The 19,997-nt window shown below is 37.8% G+C and overlaps 1 protein-coding gene across 2 annotated transcripts in view; it reads right to left on the minus strand.

Annotated features, from left to right (window-relative positions):
- ATP2A2 (ATPase, Ca++ transporting, cardiac muscle, slow twitch 2) overlaps positions 1-19,997 on the minus strand; it is a 59,939-nt gene that overhangs the window by 10,308 nt on the left and 29,634 nt on the right. For both annotated transcript variants that reach the window (XR_314185.2, XM_005876257.2), the window contains exons 5-10: positions 10,619-10,699; positions 8,357-8,442; positions 6,288-6,752; positions 1,885-1,973; positions 1,255-1,357; positions 306-437 (exon numbers count right to left, since the gene is read on the minus strand). Coding sequence is in view for 1 of the 2 variants with exons in the window: in XM_005876257.2 (XP_005876319.1) it covers positions 306-437; positions 1,255-1,357; positions 1,885-1,973; positions 6,288-6,752; positions 8,357-8,442; positions 10,619-10,699 (956 nt within the window). In the remaining variant the exon portion in view is untranslated. The remainder of the gene's footprint in view (positions 1-305; positions 438-1,254; positions 1,358-1,884; positions 1,974-6,287; positions 6,753-8,356; positions 8,443-10,618; positions 10,700-19,997) is intronic.

Here is a 19,997-nt window from a genome sequence, read left to right on the forward strand (position 1 = left end):
TTAAATTATATTTAACAGGTCCAGGATTTTCATTTTTCTTGTGTCAGTTTTAGACAGTTGTGTTCATTCACAGCACTGTGGGAAAAGGCAGACCTTATGGGCACAGATGGTTGCATGTGGAAATTATCTATTGATTATACTTTTATTTTCTTCAGTCAGACCATTTTACCTGAAAGTGAATATGGGAAAGAAGATATTGCAAGCTTGAGGAGGTAAGAGAGATAATTACTTGCCTACAACAAGAGAGTAAATATGTGGTATAAGCGATGGGCAGCATGAATAATATACCAAGTTCTAACACTGACCGAGTTGCAGGCATTCGCTCGTTCTACTTTAGAAAGACCCTTCAATTCAGTATCAAATACATTCATCTTCTCTACCAGGCAAGTGAGAGCAGTCTCTGTAGCTTCTCCAACTTTTTCATACGCACCCTTTGCCTGTATTGGTAAAAGACATAGAAAGTACAAAAAGGGAAAGTAGTAAACAAGTAATTTGTCTTTAATACAATGGGATTTAATACAACGGAGATTTTTCCATATGAGGACAACCTGTCCTCCATTACATCATTATTCTGTGGGCCACTTTCATCCTACTCTGGAGCACATGTTCCAGATAATTAAAAATATAACTCAAAGCAAAGGTGTACATCTTATCTTATTCTATTAATTAGGTTTTTCATTTTCCTTAACGATAAGAAGCCACTAGTTACAGTATTAACTCATATAAAGTTTTCAAATAGTATTTGTAATTCCATGTCATTACTTATCTACAGAGTTTATATTCTGTTTCCAATGGCTTGCCTTTTAGAAACCAAAGGATTTATCTCACTATTTATAATTTAGGTTTTCTGATAGTTATCAAAACAACCCTTTAAACCTCAGCTTGTCTAATGGATAGAACACTACCATCTTAAAAAGCGAGATCAACACCCTATACGTTCAGGAAAACATTTTCTAGCCTGGGTTTTATTCATTTATAGCACCAAACTATTAACAGATGAGAACATCATGTACACAAAAACTCTTGGTTAAGTAACTGCAATGCTCAGTCACAGGACATATGAAAGGCTCTCAGCTTTCTTTGGCTCAGTCATGCGGACTCTGATAGAGATAGAATCTTGAATGGAAAGGGAAATAAAATCAGGAACCCTTACTTTCGAAAGGGAGGAAGGAAGGCTGGATTTTCATCCACCCACCCCACCCTTGACTAGGAACAGTCAGGTCTAGTTTCTCATTTCTGAGGAGCCTTACTTACCTCATTGTAATCCAAAGCAGAGTCATTACAAAGGGCACAAATTGTTGCCAGTTCTACAAGACCATCATATTGATGACATTTCACTGGTTTATCATCTTTATACCTGTCAAAAGAAAAAACACTCCTAGAGCACAGTGTAGTTATCTCTGTTGACCTTTATTTTCTTAGTTCATGAAATTCCTCCACCACTGGTACCAATAAAGAACAAACAAACCCCACTTAAAAATTTAGGCTTCAAACGGGAGCTCAATAAGATAAAATAAATAGGTCATTGGCTTATAACTTGTGTTTTCTCTTTCAAAGTGTACATAAATTGCCCTGGCCAGGTAGTTCAGTTGGTTAGAGCATCGTCCCGATATACCAAGGTTGTGGGTTCAATCCCCAGTCAGGGCAAATAACAAGAAGCAACCAATGAGTGTGTAAAATCTGTTTTTTTTTCTCTCTCTCTGAAATAAAAATAACAAAAACTGGGTAAAGATATTTTTTTAAGTGTACAAAAATGTTCTACTCTAATAACTGATGCCATGAGCCACATTCAGAAAGCTGTCAACTTTTCTAGACATACTGCAAGTCTATACAAGTACCAAACTGGCATAAAGGATCCTTTAACTGATAGGAGGGTTTACTCACACTTCTCCAACAGGTGCATATGTTGATCCACTTATGGTAAATTCATTCAGGGAACAAGCATCACCTTCAACTTTGTCCAGAATGAACATCTATAGAAAGAAAAAAAGCACTATTTAAAAGGTACAAAAACGCTAGAAAAAACACACACATACTCTTTGCTAAGACAAAAAATCTTTAAGAAAGCAATTTTAATGAAACTAACTGAACATCAGAAGTATTGTCCCTTATTCCAACTAGAGACCGTTTAAGATGGCCTCCCTCACCCATCTAACAATCTGAGAAACAGCATCACTGAGGTGCTGAATAAAAAAATAGTAAGCAGCAGTGACACCAAAGACACCCCACATGAAACCTGAGTTACAAGGACCATGGGTCAACAGGGCTCTAGAATGCTCAGAATTCCAAATGGCTGGCTGAGAAGGTGTGTATTAGGTAATCCTGCCTTAGAGCTAAGAATAAAAGCTTGTGAAGAAAACACATTTCAGAGTTGCATCAACATTCCCTAAGTAAAATAAGACAAATTGTTTCTCTGCTCCTTTCCACTTATTTTTATTATGGTAATAGCTCATTTTCCATGAAGCTGCATAACTATATGTGTACAGTAAGGAGCCTGCAGAGCTGAATGAACTTATGTTACCAAGACAATACAGACAGAAGCATGCTTAGGAAAGAATTCTTAATCGTATAGATTAGTAAGGTGACAAAGGCTAGTTTCTTTTTTCTAAAAATGTTGTACTGCTTTTTAGAGACAGGGGAAGGGAGAAGGGGAGAGAAAGAGAAACATTGAACATCAATTGGCTGCTGCCTGCATGGACCCTCACCAGGGATAGAGCCTGAAACTTGGGCATGTGCCAACAGGGAATTGAACCAGCAACCTTTAGGTTCATGGACAATGCCCAACCAACTGAGCCACACCAGCCAGGGCCTAAAGCTAGTTTCTTAAAGTTGAGGTTTTAAAAATTTGCTTTCAGAAGCCCAGTTTGGAAGACTAAGATTCAGATAGGTGTTTTCATTGCAGATTGAAACTGTAAAACCTCTTAAAAAAAAAAAAAAGAGGAGGGGTGAGGGGGGACAAAAACACACAAAGTGATACTTCAACTATATCATGCCAAAGTATTTCTGAAATATGAACAAGAATATGATCAAACCAGTTCCGATAAGGAACTGTAAACTCACTGAAAAGAGAATCATGTCATGCTTTTTATGTATGTATGTTAATCCTCACATGCGGATATTTTTCCCCATTGATTTTTAGAGTGGAAAGGAGGGAAGGAGGGAGGGAGGGAGGGAGGGAGCCAGGGATCCAGTCTGCAACCCAGGTATGTGCCCTTGACTGTGAATTGAACCCATGACGTGTTGATTTAAAAAAAAAAAATTTTTTTTTTGCCTTACAAGATTTGCTTGTTATGTAGCACATTTACATTTCAAAAAACTTCATTTCAAAAATATATTAAGAATTAAATCAACCTTGGAACTGAACTAAAACCATGAGTAAAACATACAAATCAAAAGTATATAATTAGAGTTAAACCTGTTGAGGACTCCTGATAAAAGGCTTTAGTTCAAACACACATATCAGCATTTCAAATGAGGAAGATTCATTTCCAAGGTCACATGCAGCAAGGTCAAAAATTTTTTTAAGCAGATAAACACCTAAAAAAGGCTCTTTCCGAAGATGTTTGACATTTTATAGAATAGGAAACAAAGGACCAAACTGGTTAAAGGATGTGCTCAAGGTTACACAATTATTGAGTGGAAGAGAGAGGATCAGGTTTAACTACCTGTCTTCCTATAGAAAATCCAACTCACCCCCTCCGTATTAAAAGTTGTGTGACCCTCAGACATGTCACACCTTCTCGGAGCCTTAGTTTTCTTTTCTTTTTTTAAAATATATTTTTATTCATTCCAGAGAGGAAGGGAGAGGGATAGAAACATCAATGATGAGAATCATTGATTGGCTGCCTCCTGCATGCCCCCCACTGGGGATCAAGCCCACAACCTGGGCATGTGCCCTTGACCAGAATTGAAGGTCAGTTTGCAGGCCAACGCTCTATCCACTGAGCTAACCCAGCTAGGGCAGTTTTCTAACCTCTTGAACAGAATTCCCATGATTCAAATCAAGTCACAAGTGAAAAATACAGTAAATGCACTAAGCAACAGCAAAGCACGTTGGCAGTACTATTATTAAACACTGCCATTTCTTTAACGATACTGTTTATAAAAAGTGAAACTCTGGGTCTATACCAGTCCAAAATAGTCTAAGACATTCAGAATTCTGCTGCCCGTTAACTCAATCTAAATGCCCTTTGGTATTTTAGATTTTAAGCAAGTAAACCATTTAGGAACTGCATGATGAAAGTATTCCTGTCAAGGGTAGTTATGCAATCCACTGCAAGAAACCTCCTTATAGAATACTGATTAGCGCCAGTTTTTTGTGCTGAGGTAGAACAGAACAAAGAGGCAGGCTGTTTCTTTAATAGAAGAAAACATTTTAAATCAAATCACTTAAGGGAAAATAAAAGCACCCAAAAAAATTTATTATGGACTCTATTTTATACTTAGTTTGAAATCTGATTTGCTGCCAAAACTTTAAAACCAAAAAAATTTAAAGGTTACAATTGCACACTGCTTATTTTTATGGATAGAAAGGTCTATTCTGAGGAATCTAAAGCTTTCAGGCTAAGTTTAAAGTTTGCTGGGGGGAATACTAAACAGGTACATGAAATTTCTTTTCTCTCCCCCAAATAATCAGCTTTTTGCCAACTTGCTTTTAGCCTATTTGTCCAAACTTTTCTGGTTCCAAGGATCGAGAACTTAGGTAGCTCAAACTCTGCATCTACTAGGGGAACCCCAAACTAGGAAGCTTACCACTTGAGAGACAGAACATCTTAATCTGTTTTAAACACCTGCCCATTCATTCTAAATCTGGGTTTGGACTTCAGAAAGAGTTGGGGATATCTGTATCTAAAAATCATCATCAATTTAAATTTGGAGCGGGCTCGATGCCCAGTAGGGGGCGTGCAGGAGGCAGCCGGACCATGACTCTCTCTCATGGATGTTTCTCTTGCTCTCTCTCCCTCTCTGAAATCAATAAAAATATTTAAAAAATAAAATAAATTTGGCAAGATAAAGATTCAGAGGGTTTAACTGTATTAAAACAAAAACAATTTCCAATGATAAATGTTTTTCAAAACCTGGACATAAGACCAAGAGGATGACCACAAGTCCTTCCTTTCAGTGTCACTCAGAGGCATTACCTAACGGGCCCACTCAAAGATTCCTTGTTTTAGAAAAATTAAGTGTTTCACTAAGCTATTTATTAATTAAGGCCTCATATTATGTAAAGTTGTGGATTTGTGGCCTGAAGAAAATATAACCTAGTAGTTTTATTGCCCCATAGAAAACCAGTTTTTATAATCCAACATAGCAATTCTAGTCTAATCTTGAGCACTTCCTCAAATGCTCTTGGTAAATCGTTTGGCCATCTTACTGATTCCTTCATTAATTAACAAGCCAGACAGAATCTTTGACATGTGTCTACTAAATATTTGTCTTTTGGAAAATTATACTTTCACTTCTACAAAATTGTTTACATAAAATTTATGAGGACTGAATTATATGAAAGAATTTCATTCAGCCATATCATTATATTTCTTTAGTTCTTATTTTCCTAAGAGCAGGTTTGAACAATTTTTTTTACCCAAGTGATGGTGAGACAACCTAAAAAAGGAAGGATAAAAGAGAACAAAGTCAATGAAAGGCAATTATTTACTTTTCAAGAAGAAAGCCTGTCTCATTCAATGTGTGATGGAAATATCAATTAGGATTTTAAGTAGGTAGCCCTAACCGGCTTGGCTCAGTGGATAGAGGGTCCTGGGTTTGATTCCGGCCAAGGGCACATGCCTGGGCTGCAGCTCAATCCCCAGTGGGGGGGTGTGCAGGAGGCAGCCAATCAATGATTCTCATCATTGATGTTTCTATCTTTCCTTCTCTCTTCCTCTCTGCAATCAATAAATATATATATTTTTTTAAAGAATTTTAAGTAGGTAGGTAACTAGCTACTTTATAGAATGTTCTTCCTTTGAAGCTTATCTGTTAACATACATATACTTAAGGACAGAGGAGCAGGGAAATAAATTGACATTTAGACTGCCTATAGTTATTTTTCAATACAAGTACATCAACCATACAGATATATCCTTTATTTCATGAAATAGTTTTAGAAATTAAATGATTAATTTCCTCTAAAGTATTAGAAATCACCTTGGGCTCACATAACCCAATCTGTTTAAAGCACATAAAAAAGGTAACCAATTATAAATAAAGATTTGATGGCACGGGGGACATATTCTTAGGATGAATAAACAATTAACAGGAATGGTTCTTAAATTACTCCCACTTACCCTGCAGACTGACATCTGGTTTGTTGTAAGTGTACCAGTCTTGTCTGAGCAGATCACAGAAGTACAGCCAAGGGTTTCCACGGAAGGGAGGCTTCGAACAATGGCATTTTTCTTTGCCATTCTGCGAGTTCCGAGGGCCAGGCAGGTGGTGATGACAGCAGGCAAGCCTTCAGGAATGGCTGCTACAGCCAGGGCCACTGCAATTTTAAAGTAGTAAATAGCACCTCTGATCCAGGAGCCTCCGTGAACTGGGTCATTGAAGTGCCCAATGTTTATCATCCAAACTGCGATGCAAATAAGGGAGATGACTTTGGAAAGCTGTTCCCCAAACTCATCTAGTTTTTGCTGGAGGGGTGTTCTCTCCTGTTCTGTTGCCACCATTTCATCCCGGATCTTGCCAATTTCAGTGAAAACTCCAGTTGCCACCACCACTCCCATGGCTTTGCCAGCAGCAATGTTTGTACCCTAGGACAGAAACAGAGGAGAATTGGGTTACAACATTAACAACATTCCCAACTTAAATGCTGACTAGTAAACTCAGATTCATGTGGATCTTGACTAGAGAACCAGCCATCCAACTCTGACAATGAGCAGTCACTCATGCAGCAGTGATACATTTCTCCCTGATGCTCATTTCATGTGGTCCCTTCTCCCCAGAGCAGCTCTACACTGACCCACCTGGATCTCTATTCACAACACTGAACCTGGCTTGCAGACTAGCTTTGGGCTGGAGCAGGGCTCTAACCCCTCTGAGTTCTCAATTATTTCAAACTCCATATAGTTCTAAACCCTAAGCATTCTCCACCTCTGGCTCCAACTCAACCACCCCTACCTTCACCACCAATTATAAGGGCAACCATTACCATGCCTACCTTGACAACTTCCACTCCACACTGGCATTCCAAAATCAGTGAACTCAAGTATGAGAGCTGTCTCCCCACCCCACTAAATTCCTAGTGTTGGAATGTAACTCAAAAGTACTTTACTTACTTTGGGTGTTTAAGCTCCCATACGAACACACAAAAGCCTACCACTTGAAATAGTATTTCAAATTCCAAACAAACTCTATAAATTTCCCAACTTTTTATTTTGGGGGAAAAAAAATTTTTTTTTTCTTTTTAAGAAAGAGTGAAGGGCGGGGGAGACAGAGCGAGAGAAACATCAATGTGAGAGAGGCACAGCGATTGGCTGCTTCCCTCACATCCCGACCAGGGCTGGGGTTAGAGCCTACAACCAAGGTACATGCTCCTAACTGGAATTGAACCTAGGACCCTTCAGTCCGAGGGCCAATGCTCTATCCACTAAGCAAACCTGACTAGGGCTATTTTGAAAATATTTAGCAGAAAAAATTGAAATAATACAATGAACAGCCATTTGACTTTTCACCCAGACTCACTCATTATTAATGGTTGCCACATTTGTTTCTCTCTAAACACACACCTTTTTATTGTGAATTCATACCGATACCATTTACATAATCTTTAAAAACATCCTTTTTATTGTCTTTTCCAAATAAATCTACTTTTCTACTAGGTTTAAAGATAAAGAGTTTAAAGATATCTGACCTGATCTTTTAATTTTAATTCTCAAAAACTTGCTAGTTTAGTTCTGGCTGGTGTGGCTCAGTTGGTGAGTGTCATCCCGTGCACCGAAGGGTGGCAGGTTCAATTCCTGGTCTGGGCACATAACCAGGTTGTGGGTTCAAACCCTGGTCAGGGTGCATATGGAAGTAACCAATAGATGTCTCTCTCCCTCCCTTACTCTCTCTCTAGAATAAATGAAAAACATATTCTCAAGTGAGAATTGAAAAAAGTCTTGCCAATTAAAACAAGACAACTAGGTCACATATCCCACCATTACATATTCTTGATTTTTTTCTGACAGCTGAGATTGACCACAAAGACTGTGATTATGCTTTGGAATAATAGCCAACAATTTCTAAAATATGACCACTGAAGGTAGACAGTGGGAAAAAAATAACATCAGCAGACTTAAAACTCTGAGAATGTCTTAAAAATAAACAAAAAAAGACCCAAAGAAACGAATGAAAAAATTGATAAAGTACTTACAGAAAAGAGCATGTTCTTCTTATCTTGGTTGACAGCCCGTGGGTCAGGGACGGGGTCAGTGTGCTTGATGACAGAGACAGATTCACCTAAGCATGTGGAGACACAGAGGGATGGTTAGATCTGTACAATCCAAGCCTGGAACCTGGGAACCCTCACCCACTCCTGCCACTGCCTCTCTCAAGAAAAGGGATAAAAGGCCCAATTCATTCAAATGAGGTAAACTAGTAAAACTTAGTAATAGAAATTAATTTCAGAGCAATGTCAGGATTAAAATATATATCATTTCAAAATAAAGGAAGTGAATTTTGAAGTAAAATCCCAGCCAATGACCTTTATTTTCTGGAGTAACTATATACACACACTCCAATACCTTTTTTTTTTTTTTAAAGGTGAAAGTATATTTACTTTTAGTGGATTGAACAAACTGTAGATACATTATGAATAATGAGGATCATCCACTGGGAAACCTATTGTTGTTCAGTAATGTCAGAGATGAGAAGGGAAAACACTTTTTAAGAAATATTTGCATGTACTAAACCAGAGTGTTGTATTTCAATAAAATAAAGCTGAAAAATAGCAATCAGCAGTTGCAATAAAAAAGCACAAGGTAGCCCTCGGCAGTGTGCTCAGTGGTTAGAGTATCAGCCCACACACCAAAGGGTCATGGGTTCAATTCCCGGTAGGGGACATGTACTTGGATTGTAGGTTCAATCCCCGATGGGGTTGGGGCATGTGCAGGAGGCAACCAGTAGATGTGTCTCTCTCCCCGTCCCGCCCTCCTTTCCACTCTCTCTAAAAATGAATGGGAAAAATATCCTGGGGGGAGGATAAAAAAAAAAAAAAAAAAAAAAGCACAAATGTCTTGCTGAATTTGGTTTCAGCTTTACTTAATAGTACTTATATATAATCAGGTTCCATTTGAGTGAAATATATCTCCAATTGTTCATTCAAATGTCAGGTATTAAACTTCATATCAATATTTGATTTTAAAAAAAATCTGATTCCTCAACCTAGCCTAAAACTATAGTGTAAGTATTCAACAAAAAATTACATTCAAGAAAGTATGATGTTTTAAAATGGTAATTATTTCTGTAGGCACCCTATGAGAACTTCATACATACAACCTAATTTCCCAACATTTTATGGCTTAATCAGCTTCCAGCTTGTTGCTGCTAATAGAAGTTTTAGTAGTTAAGCTATTCATAAAGAAACAAAAAATACAGAACCCAGTTTACTTACATCACCACTTCTATGACATCAGTTGCTTTTCAAAACCAATCATCAGATAAATCTTGATAATCTTTGGATTTTATATTTATTCTCTATTTAATTCAGGTTAGCATTGTGTTTAAGTTAATCTTCTAACCACCTCACTTCCGGTTAATATGCCCTCCACCCTCCTCTGTGCCTTTAGCAAACAAAAATGGGAAAGTGTTCAAAACAATCCCAAATCTAAGTGTGCAAACTAGGCTGTAAAACATTCACTATTTTGGGGGTGCTAACTTCTGTTAATTGTACATTTGATTATTGTAAAGTATGTTAGATGCTAGATTAGCATTCATAGAATGAAAAAAAAATTATAGTTCTAGAGCCCTTTTTACCAGCCTGGAAAAAGAAGACTAAATAAATAATTGAGCCCTAGCTAATTTGGCTCAATGGATAAAGCGTCGGCCTGCGGACCAAAGGGTCTCGGGTTCAATTCCAATCAAGGGCATGTACCTTGGTTGCAGGCTCCTCCCTGGCCTGGGTTGAGGCTCATGCAGGAGGCAACCAATCGATGTGTTTCTCTTACATCAATGTTTCTCTCTCTTTCCTTCTCTCCCCCACTCTCCTTAAAAATCAATGGAAAAAATATCCTCAGGTGAGGATTAACAACAAAAAAATAAAAGTAATTGAACCACTTTCCACAAAACAGACAACACTTCTACTGTAAGATTAACCTTTGTTAATGAGAGAATTTGTAACCTTTTAAAAACAATAAAAACATTATGGTGATTTTTGGTGAAAACTAATTTTTTATAAAATTAAAAGATAGAGGCCTTATAAGATGAAAGCCAAGTTAGTTGTTTTTTTTTAAAATCATACCTTTAAGCCCCATATATTGGCAACAAGTCTAACAGATAAAGCTTTAAGAAATAAATAGCTTAATGAGAATTAAGATAGGATATCATAAAGGAAGAGTGGGGCAAGAGTTGACGCTATTAGCATGGTATCTGAGAGAGGCATCAGAAATTCAATGGCCTTCTAATACATGACACTTACCTGTGAGAATCGACTGATCAACTCTTAGAGTAGTAGATTTGATGGAAGTTAACCTTATATCAGCAGGAACTTTGTCACCAACTAATTGGGGAGAAAAAAAGCAGCAAAAATAAGCAACCTTTGCAATCATGTTACATAGAGATAAATGTCTCTAAACGCAATTTTTAAAGGAAATAGCCTGTATACAGCACAAATATATAAAAATCTGTTAAAATAAGCAAGATAGTTTACTTATCCTAGGGTAAATAAAAACATCTGCTGATAAATATAAGATTTGAATTACACAAGAAGGAAAAGAATAAACAGTGCCCAGAACTGTGTTCAAAATACTGGACTGCACATCAGTACCAAAGCAACTGAACAATAAAAATAAACGCACAACAGCTTTCCCTGACTTTCTGAAAGGTAACTAAGGTAGTTTTGGAGGTCTTACATAAAGACAGTAAAAAAATTAGAATAAGTAAGTACAGTAGCCTCTAGACCTGCATATGGTACTTTAAACTCCAATATTCATTTTCTAGATTTACCCCACACACTGAATTGTAACTGTCACTGGTTATATGCAATCTGCCAAAATGGCCATTCTGTCCAAGAAGATTTATTGCATTTGTTAAACCTTAAACTTAGTTGTCCTGTTTACTACACATCCCCCCACCCCCTGCACCCCCCTTCAGGGAGAGTATAATTTGCTTTTTAGACTCCAGTTCAGCCCTAACCGGTTTGGCTCAGTGGATAGAGCGTCGGCCTGCGGACTGAAAGGTCCCAGGTTCGATTCCGGTCAAGGGCATGTACCTTGGTTACAGTCACATCCCCAGTTGGGGGTGTGCAGGAGGCAGCTGATCGATGTTTCTCATGGATGTTTCTACCTCTCTATCCCTTTCCCTTCCTCTCTGTGAAAAATCAATAAAATATATTTAAGAAAAAAAGAATGAGTTAGTAAAACTCTAAAAAAAAAAAACAACAAAAAAAAAACTCCAGTTGATAAAACAACCCTAGGGCCCAAGTAGGAAATGTGGTCACAAGGCAGCACAAAGACTGCCAACATATAATCTCAAGAGGCAAAGATCATCCTTGCATTTGACTGCAGGGACACATTAAGTTCAGGTAAAATTGCTGCTGGAAATGCTTATGCAACAAATAGCAATATTCAAACTGAATAAGCCAGAACCTTTCATTTTAATATACTTCTGTTCATGCTATAAAAAACTAACCATATCCTAAACCTCAGTGACCGTTAACAGCTAAAATGCCCCATCAAGATGAAAATTTTAAACCAACATAAACATTTTTTTCTGTGTTACTTCTTGTTATCATAATTAATTTTATCCTGTATGACCCTGAACATGAAAAGAATACGAGTTCAATGATGAGCATATGATCCTAATGGAAAATTTACTTGAAAATGTTCCTTTGAAATCTGTTGAAATTTATATCACAATCTTATGTAAACAATTTCATATGAGAGCCCTAGCTCTTATTCTCATAAATCTGTCACATTTAAGGCTGGCAAATCTAATATTCAAATTGAGGATAAACAACAACAGGACCCAAAAGTACAAGATAGTACTTTGTTTCAGTGGAAGCTCAAAGAATTTGAAATGGATGGAAAATGTAGTTTTAAGGCAATGAATCCCAAGGTTAAATTTTTATTTTGGGTAACTCAGTCAACATATTAAGCTATTAGTTTAAGGTGGATTCAACATTATATACTAGGTGTACTAGTTAATAATGTGCATTTTTTTCAATAGATGGAGTTACACATACGTTGATATATATGCGATTTGATATGTATGCTATTTTGTTGTATTGACAGCAAGCTTCAAAACTTCATATGTCAAATTTGCTGAAGGTGTTAACATCTTATTTTTACACTTAAAAATGTTGAATTTCGTGACAAAAACAAGAGCATTTGCGGGAAGTTTTAATTCATTACTTTATTGTGAAAAGTTATCGTATACTTTGGGAAGCTTATGGTGAACATGCTCCATCTCAAGATACTTGTGAATGCTGGTTTAAACGCTTTAAAAGTGATGATTTCCATGTGAAAGACAACGTCCAGGTGAACCGAAAAAGTCTGAAGACCAACAAATTACAAGCATTATTGGATGAATATGCGTGTCAAACTCAGAAACAACTTGAAGATTAAACGCTGCTCAGTAAACAATTTCCGATCATTTACAAGCAATGGGAAAGATTTTAAAGGAAGGAAAATGGGTGCCACATCAACTGAACGAAAGACAAATGGAAAACTGAAAAGTCATCAGTAAAATGTTGCTTCAAAGGCACAAAAGAAAGTCTTTTTTTTTCATTGAATTGTGACTGGTGATAAAAAGTGGATTTATTTTGAGAATCCCAAACGCACAAAATCATGGGTTGATCCAGGTCAACCATCAACATCAACTGCAAGGCCAAATCACTTCGGAAAGAAGACAATGCTGTGTTTGGTGGGATCAGGAAGGTGTGGTGTATTATGAGCTTCTAAATCTAAAACCAGGTGAAACTGTTAATACTGATTGCTACCAACAAATAATCAATTTGAACCACGCTTTGATTGTGAAACAACCAGAATGTGCCAGAAGACAGGGCAAAGTAATTTTGCTTCATGATGACGCACCATCACACACACTTCAAAACCAGTTAAAGACACGTTAAAAGATCTTGCCTGGAAGTACTAACCCACCCGCCGCATTCACCAGACCTTGCTCCTTCAGATTACCACTTAAGATGGGGGAAATGTGTAGCTAGCAATGAACATTACTTTGAATAAAGCACTTTTGATGTTTCTCTTGAAATTATCGTGTTTTCTTTGATTACAAAATCTGCCATTATTAACCGGTACATCTAGTAGATGCAGCATTAAAAATTATACTTACCCTGGTATTATAAAGAAACCAACTAATCTTCCTCTATAGGTCCATTTTTTAAAAATACATTTTTATTGATTTCAGAGAGGAAGGGAGAGGGAGAGAGAGAGAGAGAGAAGCATCAATGATGAGAGAGTATCATTGATCAGCTGCCTCCAGCACGCCCCATACTGGGGATCGAGCCCACAACCCGGGCATATGTCCTGACTGGGGATCCAACTGCAACCTCCTGGTTCATAGGTCGAAGCTCAACCGCTGAGCTACGCTGGCCGGGCCTCTATAGGTCCATTTTAATAACATGAAGGCTGTCTCTTTGTTGCACAGAAATTACATTGATACACATTTAATTGTTGGCCAAATAGCAGAAATGCCTTAAATGTCAAATGCTAGTGAAACAAATGACCTAGGAAGCCCTTAAAAAACTAACCTCTATGCTTCTTCCATCCTACAACAGCCATTCTAAATGGCAGGCAATTAAATATTTAAGAATTAAAAGAAAAAGATGATCTGGGGGCCTTTTATAAACTACAGAACCTCAGGACCTGCTCTTCAAGAGTCTAGTTCAATGCATTTTGTGCGAGGTCCAAGAATCCACATTATAAGTTTTCCAAACACACTATAAAATTAATATAAGAAAACAAAATCAAGTATAACTGGGGTCATAGATCCTATGAAAGGCTTGTTTAAAACAACCTTTATTATGTGCTGTTTTTCATGTGCCAACTATTCCAGTTCTAGGACAAGAAGACCCAAAGCACCCAACACTTGGACAATGTATACCTTACAGTTTTATTTACATTTCTCACTCTGTTGGAAACAGATCTCTTTGTGGACAGGTACTAAAGAAGCATAAATTCAAACTGGTCATAGAAACCTGTAATATTCTAGTATTCTCTTAGCTAGAAAAACCCCCTATCATCTTGACCAGCCCATGTCCTCATTTTAGATGAGAAATTAAAGTTAAGAAGTAAAAGGAGTCTTGCCTAAGGAGCCTCAATTAATGAAAGACTTTCTTTAACTTGCTGTGTAACTCTGCTTCATGATTTTGTAAGAGTCTATTTAGGTTTGAATCTATCAGGAAGTAGGTTCTCTACGGAAGTAAAAGATCCATGAAAGTAAAGATTCAACGAATACTTTCCAAACTAAGGCATAATTTTCCTTTGTCTGCAGGCTTCTGTGAATTTCAGACAGAGGGTTTTGTGCATGAGTAGACAGTGCTGTTCTGATGATTATATCCAGTGCTATTTCCCCGATGGGGCAAGTCAGTGTCCTTAGGGCAAGTGGTAGTGGAAAATTCTTACTCTTGCCAAGGAGATGTTCTGCAATTTTTTCCTCCAGAACCTTTCTTCTCTGTCTCTTGGGTTCAACAGTGTAATGAAATAATAAATTCTGTTACAAGCCTTCCACTTGTTTAACATTTGACACTTTTCAAACTCAGCTCTTGGCTTCTTAAGTCCTTAGATCTTTAACCTGCTATCACAATAGAGAGAGAACCACTCTGGACAAAATCTTCAATGTATACTTTATGCTAGGTTACCAAGAATGCAAGTAAAAGTTAAAGGAAATTATTACTTGGCCACATTTTAGAATTGAACACAAACTTTATCTTAAAATCTAGGAAGGAGTGTTTATAAGTCACGATACTTAAACGTTGTTTATAACTATGTCGAAAATAAATACTGATGTTTGTTAAAATCAGTAGAAAAGGCCTTTTTATAAATTGGCTCTATGTAAGAAAAAAAATCTAATTTATTTGGTAGCCAATTCCAAAGTTATTCAAATCTTTTCTAAAAGAAAACTATATATAAGATTAGAAATTACCTTCTAAATACCACTATTGTTTTTTAGTTTAAATGGGTCCCAGAAAAGTCAAGTCATAATAGAATTAACCTAAAATACTTAAACATTTAACCATGACTCAAATATTTTCACTATGTTTCCAATGTGAGCCATAAATTTTGCAGACACGCAGAGTGAATGAAATCCTTTACTTGAGAAGCCCTACTTGCCTACTTGAAACTATTTCCAGCACGAGCAGGGAAGGAACATTACAAATTGCTATACTATATTAAGTTTGCTCCCAATCTAGGTTTTTTGTGGGGATTGGAGGGATACTATCTATGATGAGACTCATTTTTTAAAAAACCCACAATGTGCCCTAACCAGTTTGGCTCAGTGGATAGAGCATCGGCCTGTGGACTCAAAGGTCCCAGGTTCGATTCTGGTCAAGGGCATGTACCTTGGTTGCAGGCACATCCCCAGTGGGGAGTGTGAGGAAGCAGCTGATGGATGTTTCTCTCTCATCGATGTTTCTGACTCTCTACCCTTTTCCCTTCCTCTCTGTAAAAAAAATCAATAAAATATATTAAAAAAACACACACCACAATGTGATATCATAATCTTGTTTAAAATCGTTCAATAGCTTCTTCTTAATTACTATACTTAAAATAAAAATAAAGTGCTACTAAAATTGGCATGGGCCCTGAGCAAGGATGGCACGCAAATTCGTGAAGTGTTCTATATTTTGTTAAAGAAAATTTTAAAAAGCCCTAGCCGGCTTGGCTAAGTGGATAGAGCGTCAGCCTGCGGACTGAAGGGTCCTGGGTTCAATTCCAGACAAGGGCACATGCCCGGGTTGTGGGCTCGGTCTCCAGTGGGGGGTGTGCAGGAGGCAGCTGATCAGTGATTCTCTCTCATTGTTGATGTTTCTATTTCTCTCTCCTTCTCCCTTCCTCTCTGAAATCAATGAAGAAATATATTAAAAAAAAATTTTTTTAAAGAAATGTTTAGTATCTTGACCTGCTCAGTTTCTGAACTGGGCCGGTTCAACCCCTTTTTAAGCAACCTGTTGGTCCCCTTCTCATTATATTGATGCTGAACTTAGTGTGGACACCCAATCGGCATAGCACACCGTAACCCAGAATTCCTGGGCTCAAGCGCTCTTCCTGCCTCAGATCCCTGCCCCCCTCTCCCCCCACGCCAAAGCTGAGGCTACAGACACGTGCCAACATGCCTGGTTGAAGTTTATTATCTTAACCATGGTTTATAACAACCATCTTGACTCAACTGCAGCTTACTTCTTTAACACTCTCCCTTCCCCTCTAAGCTTCAAGCATAATGTTCTTCAGTTCCTCAGAGTTCTTTCTGAGTCTTCACATACCTCTTCTCCTCCAAATAGCAAAGCTTTCTATGAATTTCAAGGTTAGGTTGGTATCCCTTACGATGTGCCCTCAGAGAGCGGTCCTGTCCTTTCCTTTCCGAACATTCAGCACACTGCATGTCTTCCCTACTAGACCAAAAGCTCCACGAAGGCAGTCATCAGTCATCACTGACTTCCTAGCCCCCAGCACTGTGCTGGCACACAATGGATGCTAAATAAAGTATTTGTCACCCTAGCTGGTTTGGGCTTAGTGGATAAAGCGTTGGCCTTCGGACTAAAGGGGTACCGGATTCTATTCCGGTCAAAGGCATATGCCGGGGTGGCAGCCAATCAATGATTCTCTCTGATCATTGATGTTTCTATCTCTCTCTCTCCCTCTCACTTCCTCTCTGAAATCAATAAAAATATATTAAAAAATATATTTTGTCAATTAACGAAGTACATACTCGAAAACATTATTTCTTTAAATAAACAAGCATCAGAGACTTATGCTAATGATCAATTTGAAGAATGTCACAAAGCCAAAGGACTTGTATGCATGCATATAAGCCTAACCAATGACAGACAACAGGGGGGTGAGGGCAGGAGCCGGGGGGTAGGGGAAGAATGGGGGAATAAGGACACATATGTAATACCTTAATCAATAAAGAAGAAAAAAAAAGAATGTCACAAAGCTAGGAATAATGAAAAAAATTTAGGAGCCAAAGAGATTTCAGACTCAGTTTAGCTGAATGAGGTTTAATAGTGATCGCTGCTAAAATTATATATTTAGACTAAAAAGGATTAGAGATGTAGGGAGAAAGAGCAGGTGTGAGAAAGCCGCTGGCAACCTTAACTGCCCTTCCAGCTAAAGCCCAAGAAGTATCCTTAGGCTGTAAGAGCAGAAGAAAAGTGTCCAGAATATCAACCAGACTCTATTTACATAACTGCATTCAAGTCTGGACACCAAAGAAAGCCATCAAAATAGTAAAGGGTTTGAAAATAATTACATGAAAAACTGAAAGAGCTACTTGGACCAGAACCGGTTTGGCTCAGTGGATAGAGCATCGGCCTGCGGACTCAAGGGTCCCGGGTTCGATTCCGGTTAAGGGCATGTACTTTGGTTGCAGGCACATCCCCAGTGGGGGGCATGCAGGAGGCAGCTGATCGATGTTTCTCTCTCATCGATGTTTCTGGCTATCTCTCTCCCTTCCTCTCTGTAAAAAATCAATAAAAAGAAAAAAAAAAAGACTAACTTGGAAATAAAGGGTGATGAATGTGCCTCCAACTATCAATAAGCCATCAGACTTCCATGTGGCTGCAAATTGAAAAACTAATGTATAAAACAGACAAGTATATTTTAGTTCCTTATATGGAATATTTTATAATAAATATGAATAAAAATGGCATAGCTGGTCCTAAGTGGGCAAGTTACCAGTTACTAAGGTGTAAGACAACCACTCATTAGATGCTGTAGAGGCAACCCATCAATCACTAAGCAGGGTATACAACATCTGGTATATCCATCAATGTAATTTCTTTATTACAAAAGTAAAGCATGCTTTTAAAAGGTGAAAACCCAGCCATCACTCCCCTCATCCAATAAATAAACATCAAACTGATAATATTGATCTTCGAAACCTTTCTCTACAGATAACACTTATTAAAACATCATTGAAGCCCTAGCCAGTTTGGCTCAGTGGATAGAGCATCAGCCTGTGGACTGAGGGGTCCTGGGTTCGATTCCCAGTCAAGGGCACATGCCCAGGTTGCGAGCTTGATCCCCAATATGGGGAGTGCAGGAGGCAGCTGATCAATGATTCTCTCCCATCATTGATGTTTCTCTCTCTCTTCCTCTCCCTTCCTCTCTGAAATGAATAAAAATATATATTTTTAAAAATCATTGAAATAAAAATCACGTATATATTAATGTAAAAACCCTTTTACATTATTATATACTTATCTGTCTCATTCTTTTTAATGGCTGCATAGTAATAATACCCACTAAAATTTGGAGAATGCTTATTCTATACCAAGTGCTGCTGCAAGAGCTTTATAGATTACTCTTAATCTTCACAACTCCAAAGGTGTTATCTTTATTCCCAGTTTACACAAGAGGAAAACAAGGCACAGAAAACAAACTTGTTCAAGGTCAGTGTTTCATAGTTCATAGCCATACTACAGACTAGTCACCACTTTCATGGCCATCTAAGTGTTTATAATTTTTATTATTATGTTATATGGTGACCATCTCTGGGCACTTAGATTACTTCTGGAGAATAGATTCATAGGAGCAGAATTTTCCTACAAGTGTATACTTCCACCAAATTTCTATCCCTGTCATTTACCCATATTTTCCATCCTGTATTTTTCTGAGCACTGCTACCACCAAGCACTTTATTTTTCAAAATTCTCTTATCTTCAAAATAAAGGTTTTACATTTTTACAATCAAATCTGGTGTCTTGGTGCTTTTGTATAACACTTAGGAAACGTGTTCCCTATATATATCACATGGTTTCTTCTAATTTTTCCAAAATGTTAATCATAATGGCAAGGATGAAAAGGTTGGCACTTAACTGGTGCTGTAACCACCACTGAGTCATGGGGAGTGGGGAGGAGGGGATTACAGGAAATTAGGAAATGCCAGCTGCATGAAATTCAGGTTACGTTTCAAGATCAACTGGTCCATCATGATCTCATGGTCGAGGAGACCTTCTCAAGTTCCTCATGGTACTTAATGTCTTAGCTACGCTGATAGTGCTGAATGAAGATCTCAAAACTCTCTGCTTCTGATATATCCACACTGATTTCTGTTTTAGACCATTGGCTCTTCAGCTCATATACAAGTTCTTAAGAACTTACATCTCTTTGTAAAACAGAGATATAACTTACAGGAATGACTAAATAATGATTTCTCTATCATTTAGATACTGATGTCGAAGTTCTACATCTCTAACAAGTCCTGTTCTTCCATCCTTCTCATTGTGAAACAACTCCATATGGGGAAAAGGCAAGAGAACCTGCTCGCCTCCTTCTTTGGCCATACACTTTGCTTCTACTTCTCATCAATGTGTATCATTTCAGGAACTGGTAAAAACTGTTTAGTGTTTTCAGCAACACGATGTAAATCACTTAACCAGACTATAGTTTACTTAATTACACTGTTTAACCTGTACTTCATTTCCCACAATTTTATTGAGATATAAATTAACCGCAATAGTTTACTGATGAACAAAAATAAATACAGAGGCAGAGCAGCATCGAACAGACTATCAAACTACAGCGGGAAGGCCGGGGAGGGTTGGGAGGTGGGAGGGGCGGGGGTAAGAGATCAACCGAAGGACTTGTATGCATGCATATAAGCATAACCAATGG

Source organism: Myotis brandtii, unplaced genomic scaffold, assembly GCF_000412655.1.
Source record: "Myotis brandtii unplaced genomic scaffold, ASM41265v1 scaffold482, whole genome shotgun sequence".
In the NCBI taxonomy this organism is placed as follows: domain Eukaryota; kingdom Metazoa; phylum Chordata; class Mammalia; order Chiroptera; family Vespertilionidae; genus Myotis; species Myotis brandtii.